Raw genomic sequence first — 21,479 nt, 5'->3', positions numbered from 1 at the left:
AGTGCTTGGGGCTGTCCCTGCCCTCCAGGAAGGAGCCCCCTCCTTGTTCTCGCAGCACCAGGAGACCCAGCCTTGACCCTCATGGGTGTTGTCACTAATCGCCTTCAATTTATGAGAACTCCAGCCCTGCGTAGGGGTTAATCATGCTGGGCTCTCTTTGCAGTGCTCCTTGTACCCTGCTCATTCCCAGGATCGCCCTGGGGGGTGGGGGGTGCTTCTCAGGCACCCCCCAGCGGTTTCCCCTAGAAGACCCCAGGGCAGCTAGAAGCCTGTCCCTTCCAGGGAATACCCAGTGAGCATTGTCACTGAAGTGGTTGGGGGGCCCTCCCTGTGGAAACCCAACCCCCCATTCTGTATCTCTGCAGGGTTACACAGCTTCACATGGAGTTGAAAAACTAAACTTTCTTTTAATTAAAAAACAACAACTCCCCACACACAGAGAAAATACAGCCCACCCTCCGTTAATCCCACCTCTTAAATATAAATATAAAGTAAGAACTGAAAGTCCCCCCCAACCAGAGCAACCACTGAAACCTTGGGCATTTCCTCCTGCACGTTTTTAATACATGCTTTCTTCCTTTACAAAAAAAAAACAAAAACGCCACCCCCAAATGGTGCCGTGGTCGCAAACTTGTGTTGTATCTGTAGCGTCTGCCTCAGACATCTTCCTTGCTCAGAGCACGTGTGCACACCCCTCTGCTGGGAGGGAGACAGTGCTCTGCCCTCAGCCATGTCTTATACATCCCCTTTGCTGGGCATCGGGGGTTTTTTCCGAATATTTGCTGCCATAAACCACATTCTAATGAACATTCCTGCTGGTGCTACCACTTTTATTAGATTTGTGAGTGTTAGCACTGGAATTGGGAGGGGAATTCAAAGGGATGTAGGGTTTCTTAATCCCAATGAGCACCCCACAATGGTCCCCGCATCTACCTTCACCATCGCAGGAAGCCACCAATCTTGTACTGTTTTACCAACTATAAGGACAAAAGGTGGCTTCTTGTTTCTGCATCTGCATTTATTTCGTCATGAGTGACTTTCTGCTTTGTTTTCTCTGTCTCTCCATTGGCCATTGGTATTTCTTGTTGTATGAACTAATTGTTCATTTCTTTGCCCAGTTTTTTGTTTGGTTGTGTTTTCGTATGTTTGTTTGTTTAGTGTTTTTATTGATTTGTAGGAAGGATACAGATCTTTCTTCTATTATGATGTTGCAAATATTTTCTTCCCACCTGTCACACCTCATCTAACCTCATCTGTGGGTCTATTACAATTCAGCAGGGTTTTGTTTTTATGTCATCAAATTTGAAGATTTCCCCCCTTTTATAGCTCAGGGCTTTGTGTCTTTTTCACCCCTGAGAAGGCAGGGGGCCGAAGGGGAAGGGGGACAAGGCCAGTCTTTGCGTATTCCCCTCCAATACTAGGAGTATAGGGAGCTCAGTTGAGTCCAGGCACCTCCTGCCCTCTGACCCTGCCTCATGTACACTCTCCACCGGCCATTTGAAAACTGCCACCCACACAACAAGAAGGAGGGGCCAGGCCTGCACCCAGACGCCTGGGGACCCAAATAGATCTGCCTCCTTTCTTGGGCTTCTGGATGACCTATTTGTGCAACTTATTTGTTTTCTCTGCAAACACACAGCCGGGCCATGTCAAGCCCCAGCCAGGACGGAGCTCATGGAGTTGGTTCAACTTCTTTAGGCCTCAGTTTCCCCCCGTGTGATTTGGGGCCAACCACAGCCCCCGACTCACCAGGCTGGCAGGAAGATCACAGGAGATACTGGGCATAAAAATTGCATCACAGGGCCAGGCATAAAGCCACCACGTAGGTGACCCCACTGACCTGTTCCTTCTGTAAAAATGGCCTATCGCTTCTCGGCCTTTTGGCTAAGATCAAGTGTAAAACAGCCTAAACACCCACCCAGGCTCCATGCCCTCGGTGGTCCTGGGCACAGAACCCTGCCTAGACTCACAGTTGTGTGACTTTAAGTGGCTGCATTCCTTTGTGTGTCCGTTTCCCATCTACAAGACGAACGGTTACCACCTCACAGGGCCAGGGGGAGATTCAATGAGATGATACACCAAGATAAAGCACAATATGGCCTCTCTTGGGCCCAGCCCCCTGATTTGCACAAGGGGAAACGGAGGCCCAAGAGGAGCAGCCCCTGCTTAGAGTCATACAGCCGAGACAAGGTAGAGCCAGGATTTAAACATAGATCTGTTGGTGAGCTGGGCCAGAGGCTGGGAGCAGGACTCATACTCCATTTCCTCCCTGGACACCCACCTCTCCGGCCCCAAACCTTTCCATAAAAACCAGAAGGCTTCCTGGAGAAGGCAGCACCCAATCTAAGCGCCAAAATATGAGGAGGAGATAGTCAGGTACAAGAGGAAGGGTGGCCTGGGAGGAGGGCACAGCCAGGACAAAGGCCTGGAAACTCACGGGTGTTTGAAGGACGGTAAAGAGGAGAATCTGGAGGGCTGTTGAGGCTTTGAGGAGGGAGGTGGGCTGAACTGGAGCAAGAAAGGAGGCCAGGGTAGGGTTGGGGTCCAGACAGGGCGGCCGGAACTTGGGTCAGTACCATTAACTGCCGCAGGCTTTCCATGGCCCTCAGCATGCGGAGGGGATGGCTTGCCATGCCACCTCCCCGCCTGTACCCAGCTGTGCCCTCTTTCCGATCACCCTCACCAGCCCAGGGACACCTCAGCATTTCAGGCTCAGTTCCCATACCCCCAGTGAGACCACGTCACCCTCCTGGCTTTTTCCCAGGGCCCTTGAGTAAGACCCACCCACACTCCTTAGCCTCGCAGGTGCTGGCAGTCCGGAATGCCCTTCCCCCATTTCTGGAAGGCACCAGGGAGCTGGTGAGGAGCTTGGAGACCAGGTGAATCCAGTGTGGAAGCCTGGCCAGCCCCAGGTGGAAGGCCTACGCCTCAGTTTCCCTATCTGAACAGTAGGTGATTCCTGCTTCCTCTTTTGAGAAGGTCAGGGAATCTGGAGAAATCTCAGGAGAAGGGGGGACAGGAGTGTCCTCCATTTCACCATGAGCAGAGGTCAGCGAGGCTACTCTGTGGGTGGGTGCGTGGGCGGCAGGAATCCAGCCTGGCTCCCTGCAGCCTACCCCTCCCACCACCCCCCTACCACCTCAGGGAACTGGGCCAGACAGTGCCCATGGGGAAGGTGGGGAAGCACCCCATGTTTTCACAGGCTGCCCCGGAATGCAGTGGGACAGGCCCTGGGGCCCCTGACTCAGGAGCTATGGCCACCTGGGACACCAGACCAGGAGCGGGGAGGGTCTGCCCTCAGCTGGTGGCTCGAGCCCTGAGGATGGATGTTCACAGGGTAGGTGAGGGTGTCCAGGGGAAAGAAGCAGTGCCATGGTCAGGCTCTGTCTGGGTTTGGGGTTTAGTTCAGATCACTGTTTGTTCATTCATTCATTCATCTACCCATTCATTCACTCACTCACCACCCTCTGCCACACACCCCTCCTGACCTCCCCTTTTCATTAACTATCACTGGCCCCAAGACGTCCTTGCTAGGGGAAGGGCATCACTATTAATTCATGCAGGTCCCAGCCCCACACTCCACACTGATTGGTGGCTGTCTCCTCCTCCCCACCCCAAGGGTGACCCTTCAGTTCCCCCTCAAATCTATCCCAAATTTACCTGATTCATCTTGACCAGGGCCAGCCCTTCTCTCCCCCAATGACCATCCCACCTCCTCCCCACACAGCCACTGGGATCAGGTCCCTTTCAGGCTCAAATCTCCCCCATGGCTCCCTAAAGTCCTCACCATGAAGATCTGACCCCTCCCTGTGGTATCCGAGGCCTTGCCCTTTCACCTTGGCTCCTTTGCCTCCATTCTGGGGGCTCCCGCCTCATCGCTCCCTTAAATACACCCTGTGCAGTCCCACCTCCCTACCTTTGCCCCTGTTCTCCCCCGCCTAGAGTGCTCCTCTCTCTTTGTCCATCCTCCTTCTGGTCACTCCCAGTGTCTCTGGGTCAGGGGATCCATCCCAGAGAGTCAGGGTCCTGTAGAAGACATTCAGAGAATCTTCTGGATCTTTATGACACCCGGCAATGAGAGGCATGAGGCTGTGGCTCTGGTCACCCTCAGAGCCCCCTGCCCAGCTCTCATGGGCCACGGGCTCCCCAGTACAAGTCCAAGGTGAGGGGCAGGGGCCAACGCATTGTTGGGTCCCCCTCCCTTCCTTATATTCACACCTGGGCGTGCCAGTGAAGTCAGGCCTGGGGAGCAGCTGGTGGAACTGCTGCTTCACCATCCACTGAACACCCACTACAGCCAGCATCCCCTCCCTCATCTGGAGAGGTTAATAAGCCGCCCATGCCATCTCCAGGGTGACCCCCCAACCCCAGGCCCAACCAGCAGGCCCAGAAGGAACTCCCAGGGAGAATGAATAAATGAATGAATGAATGAATGAATGAGCCCTGATCCAGGCCTGGGTGGGGGGATCATGGTGAACATGGACTTGTCAGCACAAGCTGGGATGAGGAAGTGAGGTGGGTGTGAGGGGTCTAGCTTGAGTGATAAGTGCTTCTCCCTCCTGCCACATCTGAAATGCAGAGAGGAGCTGGGTAGGGTGGGAGAGTGAGGGTGTCTATTCACACTCCAGGAGAAGGTACCCACTTTAGAGACAAATGAAAACAGATGTCAGGAGGGTGGCCCTGAAGTCCCAAGTCCAATTACATTCTCCCCGTGAACAATCGTGGCCCAAATCCATACCGGGACTGTCTTCTAGCAGGTTCTACCACTGTGCCACATCCCCTGACATCCCCACACACACTCGTGGGAATCTGTCCTTAGCATTAATTTTCCCCCCCCTAATCCATAATATACTTTTTTCCATTGATTTTTTAGAGAGTGTGGAAGAAAGGAGGGGGAGAGAGAGAAAAAAACATAGAAGTGAGAGACACATCAAATGGTTGTTTCTAGCACGAGCCCTGACCAGGGCCCAGGATCAAACCGCAACCAAGGTACATGCCCTTGACTGGGAATTTAACCTGAGACCCTTCGGTAACGCGGGTCTGTGCTCTAACCACTGGTCCACCGGCCAGGGCATGGCATTAGTTTTCCACCAGAAATGGGGTGACCTCTCTCACCACCGGGTCCCCTACTGGGGCAAGCACAGTAGGTGTAGCTGGGGTGGAAGGAGGCAGCAGGTGGGGGAGGCAGCTCTCTGGCTCCAGCCCAAGGCATCCAGATAACAAAGGCCAAAGTCAGGTGGATGGGGGTGGGCTGTGGGCCTCCCTAGAGGACCCCTGGCACCAGCCGTTGGCTGCCTGTCCCTGTGCCAGGACCCTGTAGAGTGCACCCGAGGCTTGAGGCTGGGCAGAGGTAGCAGCCTATTGGGGGCCCCCACAGGCTGCTCCACCCAGTGACTCAGCCCCACACCAGGCCTCCCCAGGGAGGACAATGGTGGCTTGTGGGTGCCAGGAAGGCCTCTTGGCAGGTGTGAGCCCTAGGGTAGACTGGCCTGGCCCCCAGGGAGGAGCTCTCTGAGCCTCAGTTTCCTCATCTGGACAATGGGTTTAATCACCCAGGTATGTATGAGGACCTGAGAGTCAAATGTATAGATGGAAAGTGCTATATTTGGAACTAAAGGGGGGGCTCTGATGGCCCAGCTTGCCTTGGAGGACAGGGACTGGACAGATCAAAGGTATCACTGGGCCCTAATGTTAAACACTAAACCTGGCACATAATCGGTGCTCAGTAATTGCATGGTCCATGAATGGACCATCACCCGCTTCTGGGGGTATGTCTAGGGCCACCCCAGGAACACTGGCAAGACTCTCTAGTTTAAAATCATAGCCTTCGGAGTCTGGCCTACCCTCAGCCCCAGCTTGGTCCTCCAGAAACCACTCCCAGGCTGGGGAAGCAGAACAGGCCACAGACCTGTGGGGTCAGGGTTGGGCCACCAGAAAGGGCTGGGGGTTATGGGGCCTTCACTTACGAGTCCCAGGTCCATTAGTGTGAAGAGGCCTAGGGATGCAGGCAGGAGCTGTGGTGGCGTACCCGGTACCCATCACTGCACCCTTCTATTCTCCTGATGGAGAAACTGAGACCCAGGGTGTGGCAAGAATTTGCCCAAGGTCACAGTGAGGTGGGAAGGATGAGGGATTCAAACCCAGACCCCAATACTCCCCTTCCCAGGCCTGGGGCATGTGGGGGACTCTCTGGGCCAGAAGGAAGACAGTGTCAGGGTGAGAGTCAGCCTACTTCAGGTGTATTAGGAGTGGCTTGTGACCTTATTAGGAGCCCCTGCCTCTCCCTGGGTCTTCACCCCCTTACTACCCCTTTTCTTCCCTCCTTTCAGCCCAGCTCCCTGGACTTCCTGAACTAAGGTTGATTCAGGGGCTTCAGGTGGAGGTGGAAGAGCATTGCAGCCAGGGGTTTACAAGGACAAAAGCCCAGAGGTGGGAATGAGCCTGGCAGGTTCCCGAACAGTGAGGCAGCCCTGTGTCCAGGGGCCAGGGCGATGGTAGCCTCTTCCCAGGCCTGGAAGCAGTGTAACTATTTCTCTGGAGGCACAGGGAGCCATGAAAGAGTGTGTTAGTTAATTTATAATAATTATTACTCCTATAGGGTCTGTGGTCTTCAAAAGCTGAGGAGCCCCTGGCTGTGGGGGGAACTCTGGACGTACAAAGAGGCAGATCACTGAGAATCAGAAGGCTTGGTCTGGCCTTAGTCCTGTTCAAACTCAGGTCCAAATTCCCTATTATAGATGGGGAAACTGAGACCCAGCGAGTCAGAGGCACAGCGCAAGTCCCACGTGGGGCTCTCTGACCCTGAAACAGAGCTGGCCTTAGTTTCCCAGCCCGTGAAATGGGTCTGATTCGTTCGCCCGCTCGCAACACCCAGCACCTGGGCTAGCCCTAGGAACGCAGACTCGACGACGCCCGAGAGGCCGCGCGGGCGCCCACGCAAACCTGAGAATGAAACTGCAAAGCCCACCCCCGCCGTTTCTCGTGGCCTCTCTCTTGGAGAGTCCCGCCTCTTTCTTCGCTGTCCGCAGAGAGAGGGCGTGGCCTCTTCACGAATGGCCGGTGGCACCGCCAATCAGGCTTTTGCGCCCTCCGATTGGCCATTACCGCTCTGTCTTATTTTTCCATCTCACGGTCCTTTCCCGCTGGCGTCATGGATGCTATGCACTCCAACCCACGTGCGCCTCCGCGCTAGAAGATAGTCCCTGTCCGCTCCCCACACCGTTTGCCGACGGACCCCAGGGGAGCCCCCACTCCCAGACTCCGGGCTTCGCGACGCTGCAGCCGCCTCCTGCGAGCGCAAGGGACGTAGAACCGGGGGAGGGGGCCCACTCGGACGGTGGTGGCGGAGGGATTCACGGCGTCCCCGGACGGGGCGGACCGTAGGCGGGCCCTGGAGTGGGCGTGGCCAGCGCGCGGGCGGGGGACGGAACATGTCTCCCGCCGCAGGAAGATGAGGCAGCGGTGGCGCCCGCGGACGTAGCGGGCCGGACAGAGCCGACCGGACGCGGCAACCGGCACCGCGTACTCTCCGTACGCCTCCTCCTCCAGTGCCCCGACCGCACACGGGCACGCGGGGAGGGTCCCAGGCCACGCGCCGCCAACGCGCGACCCTCGGGGTCGGCGGGCACCCCTTTGTCGGGGCGGGGGGGCCGTACGTGCGCCGCTTCCCGTGAGCTGCGGGCCGGTCCGCGCTGAGCAGGTAACCGCACCGGGACCCGGGGCCGCGCGGCGTCGGAAGCCCCGCATCTTTGTGCAAAGTTGTTTCGGGCCTCCCCACGACACGGGAGCCGGGAAGTTGGGGCGGGAGGGACGCTCTGGGGTGCGCCCCCCCCCTCCCCGCCCGGCCCCTGTGGGCCGGCTGCTGGGCGGCGGCCCGGAGTCATTGTTCTCTAACTTTGCGCGCCGGGAGGTTGGGGCGGACGACGTGGAGGGTCCGGCGCACGCGAGGCCCGCGCGCACCCCGTCCTCGGCCGGGCCGGCCACTTCGCGAAACTTTGCAGACCCGAGGGAGGGGGCGCGGGGGGCGCCCGAGAGGCCGCCCAACTTCGCGGCGAGGGCCCCGGCCGCGACACGAGGGCTTGGGGGCGCCCCCTCCCTTGGGAGGGGCAAGCCGGGGCGCTGAAGTTTAGAGGGAGCGGCGGGAGGGAGGGAGAGTCCTTTTGTCTGCGCGGGGAAGGTGCGGCCGCGCGAACGGAGGCTCAGGTTGAGGGCTGGGGGCCGAGGGGGGGTGCGGAGGGAACATCTGCTCCGCGTTACTGCGGGGAGAGGCGGCGGCGGCGGCTCGGTGTTGCGAGCCGAGGGGCGGTGGCGCCCCAGCTTCAAAGGGCTCCTGGGCCGCGCCGCCGGCACCGGCTGTGGGGGGGTGGGCCGCTGGTTTCCCGGGCCTCCCCCTCAAAGGAAGACGTTCCGATCCCCTTCTCTCCAAGTGGTTCCAGATACTTTCCGAGTCCCCAAAAGTCCTTGTGACGCCCCAAAGTCTTAGCTCCCTAGAAAAGCCCGTTTCGGCCCTCCCCCCACCCCCCAGTCTGCTTTAAAATCAGTTTCACCCATCCTACAAAAAAATTGCGGTTTCGTACTCAAAAAGTCAGTTTCACATGGCCTCCCCCAAAAGAAAAAAGTTAGCGGGGGAGGGGGTGCCCGGGGGCAGCCGTTTCACACCTCGTCTCTAGTTGACAAACAAAGCGGGGAGTTCTCCGCCCCTGAAGTTGGGTCTCCCTCGGGCTCAGAACCCCCTCTTCCCGCAGCTTCCGCGGTGTCTCCGCGGCCACCCCCGCCCACATCTGGGGACCCGGGGAGGAAGCCAGAGGGGTGTCTTGTCCGTCTACGGGACAACGGAGACCTGCTGCGCGCCCTTCTCGTGGGGTGGAGTGGGGTGGAGGGGGGATGGGCTCTGGCAGGTGGACCCTCCCACCCCCGGTTCTAGAATGGAACCCCTGGGACCATGCGGAAGATCCTGGTCTAGGAACCCGCTTTCCCCAGGGGCGGGAGGCAGGAGATGTTTTCAAAGTTGCTTAAAAATAATTCCCGGATACATCAGGGTTGTTACAAGCTAGGGTTGTTTTTTGTGGGGGGAAGAGGTGGAGGGGAGCTTTGAGGATAGGTCCCCGTTCTGCTCCCCCACCCCCACCCCCATTCAGTCATGAAGAGGGCAAAGGGCCTCGCCTTGAGGATTTCTTTTTCTTTGAATTTGGGGGTGACCGAGGCTTCAACGTGCTGTGACAGCTGCTTGGGAGGGGGTCAGCAAATTTCCTCGGGGCGGGGTCTGAGTCGCCCCTCCCCCTTCCCAGAGGCGGGGCCAGGGTGAACTTGGGGGTGGTTGGAATGGGAGATGTGGCGGGAGAGGGGCCCAGTAAGTGGAGAAGGGACTACTCCCGCTCTGCTGCCAGTTTAAAATTTGCGGCTTGAGTCCCTGGTGGTCGCAGAGGGAATTAGGAAATCTACATTTGCTTACTCCCCCTCTCCCTCATTGTTCAAACTCAGAGGGCTCTGGGCAGGGGTCTCTCCAGGGGCTGGAATTCTGGCTGCCCTGTGCCACCCCCCAGCGTCAGGAAGGGACTCAGTCTAGGAGGACCCAGACCCTCAGGGGCTTAAGGGGCTTTTAAAACAGCTCCCCTATTCCCCATCTGTCTACCTAGGCCACAGTCTCAAAGTTTTTTTCCTCCTGTCCGTTTCTCCTTATGTGTCTGTCCCTGCCCCTCCCTGCTTTCACCACCACCACGGGCTACCCAGCAGGGCCATCTCTAGGACTGAGGTACCCACCTTGGCCCCTGAGCCCACCATTGCAGCTGGAGAATGAACCAGCCGCAGAGGATGCCACCGGTGGGCACCGACAAAGAGCTCAGTGACCTCCTGGACTTCAGCATGGTAAGCCAGGCCCCGCCCATCTCTCATACACCCTGTGCACCCGCAGGATTCCTGGGAAAGAAGCACCAACTGAAACAGCCCCAACAGCCAGACCTCACCCTTGTTTGGGTGGAGAAGCCCCTGGGTAGAGCTGGGGGAGTTAGGGTGTCCCTCTGGGGGCAGGCCAACACCCCATTGCGGTGTACATAATTGGGGCCCTTGTCAGCTTCCAAAGGCACCTGTCACCCAGGCGTTTGTTGGGGCATAGAGTGGGTCCATGCTACAGGTGGGGAAACTGAGGCCCAGAGAGTGGGAGGGACTGCCCAGAGCCTCCATTGTCTCCAAGGGGAGGCTCAGCCCTGATCTGTAAAATGGGTGTGATCAGGGTTATTTGCTACGTTATGGATTTTTTTAAAAGGCGGCGGGGGGGGGGGGGGGGGGGGGCAGTGTCCATGGTTTTAGCAGTCAGGTGACAGGAGGAGACCTCATGAACAGTGTGGGAATTTGTGGGCAGCGCTCAGTCACCACTACTGTTACTGCCATTGTTACTGTTGGGGAGCCGCAGGCCCCATGGGGAAAGGTGAGAATCCTTATACTTTGGGCGGTTTGATCCACCCTGAACTGCCCATTTCCCTGCCATGTAGATGGAGGTTCAGAGAGGGTACTGGCTTCCATAGGTCACACAGCTCAGACAAGCCCAGTGAGACCAGAAACCAGAGCAGAGCTCCCTTGGGTGCTGGGAGCTGGAGTGTACCTTGGACCAGGGTCCTTGGCTTGCTCATCTGTGCAGTGGGCCGCCTGTGGCGGGTGTTCGGGTGATCCACACGAACCCAGGAACCCAGCATGGACAGCTCCCTAAGTCTCCCCCCTCCCCCCACCCAAGCACCATTTTTGGTTTGAAATAGGTTGGGGGAGGACACTTTCGATCTGAATTTAACCCACCACTAGTATGAGGCTCAGGCCACTGAGGTCTGTCAAAAACAAGTCCCCAAACTGAAATATCAGCCATCCTGCAGAAAAACAGCCCTTGAGACAGGGGGCCTCGGCTCAGGAAGGGCCAGGCTCATATTTTTAAGCCGTTTTATTTTTGCCTCCCTGGCTGAGTAACCACGGGTACAGCTCACTTTTTTTTTTGTTAAACTGACAAGTCACAGACTACTGGGCCAGAACAGACCCGCTTGGGGATGGGGGAGCACAGGTTTAGAGTTGACCCCTTCGCCTCCTCTGTCTGAGAACCCTGAACCACTTGTCAGCCTCCCTCTTCTGTCTAAAGGGTCTGAATGTTTCCCCTTCCCCAGATGAAAAGCAGCAACTCGTTTCACAGATGAAGAAACAGGCTGAGAGGGTGAGGTGCCTGGTGTCCTCTCAGAGGAACTCAGAGCTTGGCTTTTCACTGTCCCCCGTTATAAGAGAGTGGCCTGGCCAGTGGGCACAGAGGCCGCCACCTATTTTAGCTCAGGTCCCTTCTGTTCCTCCATAGCGCCCCCTCTCACCTGCCCCACAGAAACTGAGTTAATTTGTTTCTTTGAACCACTTTGTTTTTAGACTGAAACAAAGAAACTTAAAGGGAAGCAGCTCTTTTTTGGGGGGTTAGTTTCTCAAAAGTAGAAAAGGCAACAGTCAAAATTAAATACAAAGGAACAAAGGAAACCCAATTTAAATTGTTCCTGAGTTTTCTGAGTTAGAAGAGGAAGGTGTTGAGGTGATGATCCCTGAGTGGGCTAGAGATGGTCCTTCTGCCTGATGAGGGGCTGGGGAGACCAGGGGGTCTGGCAGCCCTTGCCCTGGACCTGACTGGGTTCCCCTCTGAGCTTGGCATGTGTACTGAGGCCCCCAAGTGCCCAAGACACCCATGTGCTTTGGGGTTTCACAACATCCCATGTGGTCAAAGCCCCAAGTCCATTTCACAGAAGAGAATACCAAGGTTCAGGGGTATGGGCCTATCTGGGCTGATGACAAGGCCCACAGCGCCCAAAGGACACAGCCCATTGCCCCCTGTGGCAAGTGCCACGTCAGCCCCTGATACTCTAGGGGACAAAACAAAGACAAGCCCCAGGGGCTGGCTGCTGATCTCCAGGCATCGGGCCCTGTTGGTTCTTGTCCTGGCTTAGGCCAGCCCTTCCCCCAATGTGGGCCTCAGTTTCACCAGTGGGAGAGGGTCCATCTTGGAGAATAGGGCCCTGGAGAGGCTGGCCCAGCTGAGGAAGCACAGCCACACAAACACATTTCCCAAGCGGGGTGCAGACCCCATGAGCCTATGCTCTTAGCCCCTGCCAGGGTCAGTTGAGCCTGTGGGCTTAGTTTCTCCTCCTCTAGAATGGGGCATGGGAGACAGGACCACACTCCCTGGGCCCCTCCCCAGTCTCATGGTACCCACATAAGAGTCATACCTTCAGGTGAGATGCATCCTCATATTCTGGCTGGCCCAGAAAGGTTTGGGGGAGCCTTCAGCCACTCCCCAACGGGCCACTGGCCTCGATTCCAGCTACTTTAATCACTTGAGCCCCAAACGAAATCTGTAAAACCCAGATCTATAGGACATGGCAAAGATTTGTTTTGGTTGTTTTTTGTGGAACAGGTTTGTTGATGTTGGGTTTTCCCATTAGTACTACTAAGTTGTTTAATCTATAGGGACTTAACACCCAGGGTTGGGCATGGAGGATGGTGCCTAGGGAATCACTCAGCCATGGCAGGTATAGCCCTTCCTGGTCCCTTCAGCTTCCCACCTCTGTGAGCCTCAGTTTCCTCTTCTGAAAGGCAGGCAGGCCGGCATCAGCAGTCAGGGTATGGTGAGGGCTGCCCAGGCAGCTGCTGAGCACAGAGCCCAGCACGTGGGAGACACTCCATCTAGGTCACGCTGTCTGCCCCAGCAGTGGGACCTGACTGTCTTCCCTATATCACTGCCACTCAAGTCAGGGATGTGCACATGGTGACCTGTGGGACTGGAGGGGCTAGGCAGGGTCTACCTACTAGGTGTAAATGGTTTCACTTTTTTTAAGCTGAAACTTAAAGAATACTGTGTATCACATCTAACAAAAGATAAGTTGTATCAAGTACCTAAATAATTAGTCCATCCAAAAAAATGCAAACCTGGAAAAATATAAAGCTTGTGTAAACAACAGGTTTTAACTTCCACTGGACAGTTGTTGCCAGTGATGGGCTGTGTTGTCAGAGGGGCTTGGTTAAGGACTTCTCCAAGAGAGCCTTTCTCTGCTCAGGCAGTGTGTAGTGAGCCTGGCTGCCTTTCCCTGCCTGGGCCTTCTGATGAGATAGGACCCCTAGGTAGAGCTGCATCCCTGGATGTGCGCCCCCTAACCCCCCGCCACCTCATTTACCTCTCTTTGCCTCCCCACAGATGTTTCCGCTGCCAGTGGCCAATGGGAAAGGCCGGCCCACCTCCCTGGCTGGCACCCAGTTTGGAGGCTCAGGTAGGATCCCGCTGCCTCGAGACTGCGAGTTTGCATAAAAAGATGAGCTTGTGTAGAGGATGGGCTGGAGCAGAGCAGGAACAGGGTACAGCACCGGACCTGGAATGTGGAGCGGGGCTGAGGCTGGCTGCAGCCTCGTGGACAGGGTGCCAGAGGAGGAGCTGTTGGGGCGGTGGGGGGTAGCACTCAGGTCCAGCAACTGGAGTCGGGGCTGGAGAACAAGCTGCTGTCACGGCCTCACAACCTGTGTTGAGTAAAGCGAAGGGAGCCTGGAGGTCAGCATATCATCCTTTGTCCAGCACCTGGAACCTAGGCCCCTGGACTGGGGATGGGAAGCCTCTGTGTCACTCACAAGGGGGTCCTGTGTGAGACAGGGGCTTGAGCCTCTGAGGTCCTCTTGGCCCCAGTGGGGTCCTGGGTCTCCATTCCATCCCCAAAGGGGAAACGGGTCTAGAAGGGGCATGATGTAGAACTTTAGCCCTTGACAAATCTTGCCCATCCTGCAAGCCCTGGGAGAGGCCCAGCTCCTGGCCCTTACTGTATACAGGAGGATTCAGAGGGTTACTGGGACTTGGAGCATTCAAATTGGGTATATCCAGGCAAACCTGTATGAATTGGTCACTCTACCTGGCACTGAGTGCCCCTGACATGCCTGTGGGAGGATGGGCAGTATGGCCTAAAGGAACCTACAACGGAGGTCAGGAAGCAGAGAAGCAGGGAGGGAGCTTCCACAAAACCAGGCCAGTTGTGGATGATCTTCAAGGAGAAGTTTGAGCAGAGACAGGGTGAAGGAGTTCAAGGCAGGGGGCATAGCACATGCAAAGGCCCTGGGGCAGGACCTTGCTTGGCATCTACTGTGCTGGAGAAACGGGAGGAGAATTGTGTGGCTGGAGCAGAGTGAACGGGGGAGAGGGAGGAGATGAGGGAATGGAGGGGTTGGGGGCATGTCATGCAGGGACTTGTGTGCTATGGTGAGGATTTGGGCTTTCGTCCCAAAGGAGATGGGAGCCTGGAGGGCTGTGAGCAGAGAGTTGCCATGTGCATGTTGGGGAGTCTACTCTGGCTTTTGGGAGGATTTGGGGGAGCCTTTGGGGAGGCTGGCTGTTTCGGTTTCTAGCACCTCCGGCACTCTGTGTGGACTTTGGCATCTTTCTGGGATCCCAGGATTGACGCCATGCCATTCTGCATCTCTGAGATCTTGGAGTCATTTCTGAATCCCACTGGGATATCCGGTGAGGTCTGGCTGGAGGAGGGGATGTGTTGAGGGGGTGGTTTATGTTCATGCACCACCCCAAAGGGAGAAATATTGTGTTGCTGCCCCCATTGCCTTGCACTGGCCTTCCTCTCTGCCTGAGGAAGTGGCAGCAGGGACAGCCAGAGTCCTCCTTGAGATATGGAAATCCCCACATCCCTCCCCCCTGAAATAGCCCCCAGGAGCTAGGGTGCTTCCACTTCCCTGCCTCAGGCAGAGGATCAGACCCTGGGGGGCTTCCTAGAGGAGGTGCCTTTATCTCCCCCTGGGTCTCTGCCTTGAGCTGTCTTCCCTAATTTGGTGTCCACTCACAAGGCCAGCAGCCCTTAATAGCCAAAGCCATGGCCCAGGGTATAAGGGTCCTCTCTAGGAACTCCTATAAATATTTGAAGATTGATTTTCCATGGTTTCTGCTGCCCCTGCCCTCCCTCTGGACAGGGAGGGTCTTGTTCACACACACACACATACACATGCCCCTTTCATCACCCTCCTTCCAGACAGACTATGTCAGTTTAAGGGGGACACTATCAAGAGTTTTCACCCTAGCTGGTTTGGCTCAGTGGATAGAGTGTTGGCCTGCAGACTGAAGGGTCCCAGGTTCCATTCCGGCCAAGGGCACATGCCCGGGTTGCCGGCTCAGTCCCCAGTAGGGGGCGTGCAGGAGGCAGCCAATCAATGATTCTCTCTTATCATTGATATTTCTATCTCTCTTCCTCTTCCTTCCTCTCTGAAATCAATAAAGAAATATATAGATAGATAGATATAGATATAGACATAGATATAGATATAGATACAGATATTTTAAGAGTTTTCAAATGTGCCCAAAGGTGTGGTTCAGTGGTTGAGCGTTGACCCATGAACCAGGAGGTCAGGGTACCATTCCTGGTCAAGGCACATGCTGGGGTTGCTGGCTCAAACTCCAGTAGGAGCCGTGCAGGAGGCAGCCAATCAATGATTCTCATCATTGATGTTTCTATATCGCCCTACCTCTCTCTGAAATCAATTAAAAACACATTTTTATTTATTTTTTTAAGTTTCTAAATGCTAATAGGTCCTCCAGCCACAATCTCCTCACACCTCCTTATAAGTCCCGGCCAGGCATTTTCCTGGTGTTGACTTTAACTTGCTTCTGTTAAGTTTATTTCAAAAGGTCATTTCCTATCAGAAAATCAGCAGCCTGGTCCTAAGTAGGAGGTGTCTCTGAAAGTAACTGAACTAGTAGCTAAGTGGCATGTTGAGGGTCTGTGGGCAGCCTTGCCCATGGCTGCCTGGGCCATCTCTGCTTTGAAAAAATGGTGTCAGAAAGGCACTGACGACCAATCAATGCCAGGCTGAGGCTTTCTAGTTATTGTCTGGATTGGAAGACATTTAAAACAAGAATAGTTTTTCCAGTCTTTCCCTTTTGGGAAACCCTGAGGCACAGATCTCTACGTGACAGTGCATTCTCTGCCAAAGACTACAGGGTTCAAGGCCACATGAGACATCAGGGAGTGCTCATTGTCAGACTAAAGGAAGTGTCTCTATTTTTAATTTCTCCACAGTTTTCTTGGTTTGTGTAAAGCTAACATGCTTTGGTCAACATCTAACACTTAGGAGAGGTGGCCTTCACATTGGGTCTTTGTAAGGACCCTGCAACATATGTGTGTGATTGTCCTCTGGGGACAATCACTAGGCTGACTGTGGCCGTGTATTCACTGTGAAATGTCCTCACCCCTTAACCAACACTGGGTCTTTTGAAATCATCGTGGATTCACAGGACATTGCAAAGAAATATACAGAAAGGCCCCGTGTTCTCCCCCGGCCTCCCAGACATATAGCATGTCTGTAACATAATACGGGATTGGGAAGATGACCTGGTACAGTGCAATTTATTCAGGGCTCACCAGTGCATGTGTGAGCATGTGTGTGTGTATGTATAGTTCTGTGCAATTTGTCCTACATTTAGCGCCATTAAGCCACCACCACAAGCGAGACACAGAGCTGTTCCATCATCCCACTCTCCTGTTGCCCCTTCACAGTCACTTGCACCCAGCGACCACTAATTTAGTGTTCTCCATCTCTACATTTTGTCCTGCTGAGGATATTAGATACACAGACCCATCCCACTTGTCACCTTCCAAAGTTGGCTTTGTCCACTCAGCATAACTTACTGGAGATCTATCCCAGTTGTTGGTTCCTTTTTTGCTGCGTTATAAACTTTTTAGCAAAAGGAATCATAACACTTGTTAGCAATGACTAATGTCACCATTTCTTGAGCACTGTATGCCAGGTACCCAAACTGGGTCATTGATTGTGAGTCTTCTGTCCTCATAGGTCAGCGAAATAGGTGTTATTATCATCCCCATTTTACTTATGGAAAAGCTGAAACTAATTTAGTAACGATCCCAGCTAACCACTCAATGCTACCTCCCCATAGTGTCTCGTAGCCCCACCCTATACTGATGTTTTTTATTTGCAAGAATTTTTATATAAGAAGATTGCTTATCTTTTATTTTAAAAATATTTTTATTGATTTCAGAGAGGAAGGGAGAGGGAGAAAGAGAGAGAAACATCATTGATGAGAGAGAATCATTGATTGGCTGCCTCATACATGTTCGCAACTGGGGATCGAGGCCACACCAGGAATCAGACCATGACCTGGTTCATAGTTCAGTACTCAACCACTGAGCCACCTGGCTGGGCAGGATGCTTACTCATCTTTTGTGATCTATATTGCAGCTGTTTTTTCCCAACTTACAAACTATTGTTAATAATGGAGGTTTTTCATTTGTCTCAGGGGATTATTTATTTATTTATTTATTTTTATCCTCACCTGAGGATATGTTTTTATTTATTTTGGAGAGAGGAAGGGAAAGAGAGAAAAAAAACATCTATCTATTCCTCCCATATGTCCTGACCCACATCTAGGTATGTGCCCTGACTGGGAATTTAACTGCAACCTTTTTGGTGTACAGAACAAAGCTTCAACCAACTGAGCCACCCAACCAGGGCTGGTTTAATTTTTATGATGTCAAGTCTGTTTCATTTATGATGTGTTTTAGACTTGGTGCCATTTCTGAGAAATCCTTAAAAACTGGATGATAGTCCATTCGGCAGTACAGATGTGACAGCCATGAATGTGTCTGCTCCTTGTTACATCCAGTTGAGGAATATACGGGAAAGATGCTGGAGGGTAGGAAAGCATGCTGTCACCGTCCTTGTCAGAGCAGACATACTAGTAAAAATTTACTAGGGGACAGCAACCTTCACAGTGATTACGGCTGAGCTACTAAACATCTCTGGCCAAGTGCACACATCCAGCTCACTCATGGGACTGCTCAGAACACACATCCCTATGTCCTGGACCCAGTGCCCCCAATGACATTGTGTGGCCTCCAGCAGGGACAGCCCCCAAACCTGAAGGGCAGGAGAGGCATGTGGTCTGTGGGGTCTTCACTCCATCTCACAACTCACCGTGGATGGAAGACCTGGCGGCACCTTCTGGACTTCCTTGGGCTGTGTATCTGTTAGGAGTAAAAGAAGTGAGCCAACCCCATTCAGCCTGGCTCCTGCCCCACCCAGCGAGAGTCCTTCAAGGCCCAGGGACACGCCTATCACTGGGGGTATCAGGAGACAGCCTACCCCTGCACCTTGGAGAGGAGACCCTTGAGCTTCCCCTGGTTGTTTTGTTTGTTTGTTTGTTTTGTGTTGTTTTTGTTGATCCTCACAAGAGGATATTTTTCCATTGATTTTTAGAGAGAGTGTGAGGGAGGGGGAGAGACAGAGAAACACTGATGTGAGAGAGACACGTCGATTGGTTGCCCCCCCGCATGCACCCCAACATGGGCTAGGGATCGAACGTGCAACTGAGGTAGGTGCCCGTGACCGGAATTGAACCTGAGACCCTTCAGTCCACGGGCCAATGCTCTAACAACTGAGAAAAACTGTCTACGGCTTTTCCATCTTTTTACCTTTTTGTCTGTTACTATGTTACTACCACAGTACTACCCAGTATTAATACTGTAGCTTTAGGATGTTCTTATAGTCCTACCTCAGTTGTTCTTTTTTAGGTTATTTTCTCCCATATTTTCAGAGATGCTGATTCTTTTCCATGATCTTTATTTTTTTTACAGTTTTTATTATTTTTAATTATGATTATGATTCTTTATTGCTGAAAGTATTACATATGTCTTTTCCACGATCTTCAGAATAATTATGTCATGTCCTTTCCCCACTCCTCCCACCCCAAAAAAACCTGTTGTGATTTTGAAATGTTAAATACATAGATAAGTTTGGGAAGAACCATTTGTCTTCCCATTGTAAGAAACTGGTATCTTCTCCATTTATGTAAGTTTTCTTTTTTTTTTTTTTTTGATTTTTTTTTTTTTTTGAACACTTTCATAAAAAGTTTTCTTTTTTGATCCTTAGTAGTGTTAAGGTAAACTTTGAAGATTGAAGTATAAAGCACTTAGTCATTTTATATAATTTTTAAAGATCTGGTCATGTACTTTTCAAGTGAGGGTTATTGCTAGGTATTCTAATAATTTGTGCTGTGGTTTGGGATCTTTTTCATCATGTATTCCACCTGATCATCTCCTGCCACCCATTAATTTGCCCCTTGGTTCGGTTTTCCAGGTCACCCATCCTAAGATACCTAGCCTCCCCGTCCCATGTCCCTTTTTGCATTGGCTGGTGTTTCTAGAACCATACAACACATGCTGTTTGCTTGTTATAAGCAGGACCAAGCCTGACACTGGCTATTGATTAGATATTGATCTTTCTGTCTGTTTATCTTGTTAAGGGCGTTTCCTTCCTGTCCAGTATGACCACGCACAAAAAATGTCTCAGAATGGCCCCCAGTTTTCCTCCTTTCCTGGGTCGTGACGTCTGCTAATGAATGGTTGTAACCCCCAGACCCTCCTTGAATTTTGTGCGTGGCCTATGTTCTTTGTTATCTAGATCTGTTTTACATTTTGCCTGTTTCTAAGTGGTGTTGGCCTGTATCTTTAGGCACTGCTGTGTATCTGAAACAGTCTCCAACAAGTGGTACCTTGTTCCTCTGCACATGGGAAAATGGCCCTGCCCTGTTTAACCCCCATTGCTTATCAGCCTGTGGAGATTTTCTTCACTCCTCTTGTCCATTTTGCCATTTTCTTAGGTAAAAAATAATTCATTTCAGGCACGTTTAAAAATGGTGAACGTTGCATTCTTTCATCACATATAAAGTCACCTGTCCTTGTATCAGGAGGTAGCAACTGTGTCTGTCCTAAATCTATGTTTTTTTCTGTTCTTTTGTCCTTGATTCTGCTTCCTTATCCTTTATCTGTTATTGATCTTTCTTCCAGTCTGCTTCATTGCTGAATCAGTATTTATCAATTGACTTTTTTTCTCTTCCCTCTTCTTCCTTGATGCCTCCTCTTTTTAAAGTATTTATTTTTATTTTATTTTTATTTTTAAGTCAGAGACCACATTTGTTTGCTTCTGTTCTCTCTGGTTTAGTAATCAGAGCCCAGGATTATACACTTCCCTCTGAGGACCACAACAGTCATATCCTGTTGATTTCAATAAGTGGGTATTTCACTTAGGTTTTAGAGATACTTGATCATTTAAATGTTTTTTCTCTTTGAGATTTTGGAGATTTCTGATTTCCGGTTGGAAGTGGAGTATCTGTCCCTGGATTTATGAATTTCAGTTATAGGTCATCAGTGCAGCCTGAGCTGCTGCAATTGTCCAAACAGTATAGAATGTTCCTGTTCTCGCTGAAATGGAGCCACTTTGTCATTCTTCACAAGTACTTGAGGGACATTTGGGTGTGGAGCTGTGAGGTCTTTGTTCCCACCTGACCACATTTAGGGTTTTAATTTGTTTGACATCAAGAGAGCAGTTCACCTCCCTTCTGTGTTTGTTGTTCTCTGAGTGTTCCCCGGGCTCCTACTTACTTGTTTGTACACTGGGTTGTCAGCACATGAAACTTGGGTCAGTGGGGCTTTGTGAGTCAAGCCCAACCCCTGCAAAAAGCCATCACCTCTATTCCAGTGAGCAGTTGCCTCTAAAAAGTCAGACTTTTAGCCTTGGCTGGCGTTTCTCAGTCATTAGAGCACTGACCTGCTCACCAAAGGGTTGTGGGTTTGATTCCTGGTCAAGGGCACATACCTACATTGCTGGTTCCATCCCTGTCCCCTGTTGGGGCGCATTCAGGAGGCAACCAATCAATGTGTCTCTCTCACATCAGTGTTTCTCTCCCTCCCTCCCTCCCTCCCCTTCCTTTCCTCCCTTCCACTCTTTCTAAAAATCAATGGAAAAAAATATTCTTGGGTGATGATTTAAAAAAAAAAACAGTCAGACTTTTAGATGAATACTACAACTCCACCTTTTGGTTTCATGCTTTGGTCCATCTTTGTGCAGCTGATTCTCTCTCATCTTTGGATCTGGCTTGTTTCAGAATGTCTTCTGTAGGTGCTGTGGCTTTAGTTTTCAAGAAATTAATTGTGAGGCTTACATTTTCAGCCCTTCCTCACACTTTCAGGTTTGGTTTTTCTCTCTTTCAACCTCCTCTTGTAAGTGCATATATATGTCTGGCATGTGTTTTCTAGAATTGGTTTTGAAAGGTCCGTGCTGGTTTGCAGCTCACTGGTAGTCATTTTCATGGCTTTAAAGAACATGTTGAAACCTCCCATTTCTGGCTTTTCACCCATAGAAATTAAGTTACATGTCCCTCCTGAAGGAAAGTGGAGGAATGAGCCTCTGCATCTTCTCCCCACACTGGTATCCCATATAACAGCAGTTGCCAACCGGTGGTCCGCGGACCACTGGTGGTCTGTGAGGTCCGAAAAGTTGGCGACCGCTGCTATATAATAAAAGCCTAATATGCTAAGTGCCCAACCTACCGTTAGACCTGTTGCTATGATGCACACTGACCACCAGGGGGCAGACGCTCCAACCAGTATGTTAGCTTGCTGCTGGGGTCCGGCTGATCA

General features: G+C 52.5%; 1 protein-coding gene across 12 annotated transcripts in view; it reads left to right on the top strand.

The window, feature by feature from the left end:
- The first annotated feature begins 7,393 nt into the window (after nucleotides 1-7,393).
- The window catches only part of TCF3 (transcription factor 3), a 35,077-nt gene continuing 20,991 nt past the window's right edge, over nucleotides 7,394-21,479 (top strand). For 6 of the 12 annotated variants that reach the window (XM_036313110.1, XM_036313117.1, XM_036313114.1 and 3 more), the window contains exons 1-3: nucleotides 7,400-7,699; nucleotides 9,730-9,864; nucleotides 13,199-13,271. In XM_036313110.1, coding sequence (XP_036169003.1) covers nucleotides 9,793-9,864; nucleotides 13,199-13,271 — 145 coding nt within the window. In that variant the 5' untranslated portion in view covers nucleotides 7,400-7,699; nucleotides 9,730-9,792. Of the gene's footprint in view, nucleotides 7,700-9,729; nucleotides 9,865-13,198; nucleotides 13,272-21,479 lie in introns of all 12 variants that reach the window. The other 6 variants (XM_036313108.1, XM_036313107.1, XM_036313111.1 and 3 more) reach the window with 5 other exon arrangements.

This window comes from Myotis myotis, unplaced genomic scaffold (genome assembly GCF_014108235.1).
Source record: "Myotis myotis isolate mMyoMyo1 unplaced genomic scaffold, mMyoMyo1.p scaffold_m19_p_6, whole genome shotgun sequence".
In the NCBI taxonomy this organism is placed as follows: Eukaryota; Metazoa; Chordata; class Mammalia; order Chiroptera; family Vespertilionidae; genus Myotis; species Myotis myotis.
The sequence above is the reverse complement of the archived record's forward strand: the minus strand, read 5'-3'. Positions and strand labels throughout refer to the sequence as shown.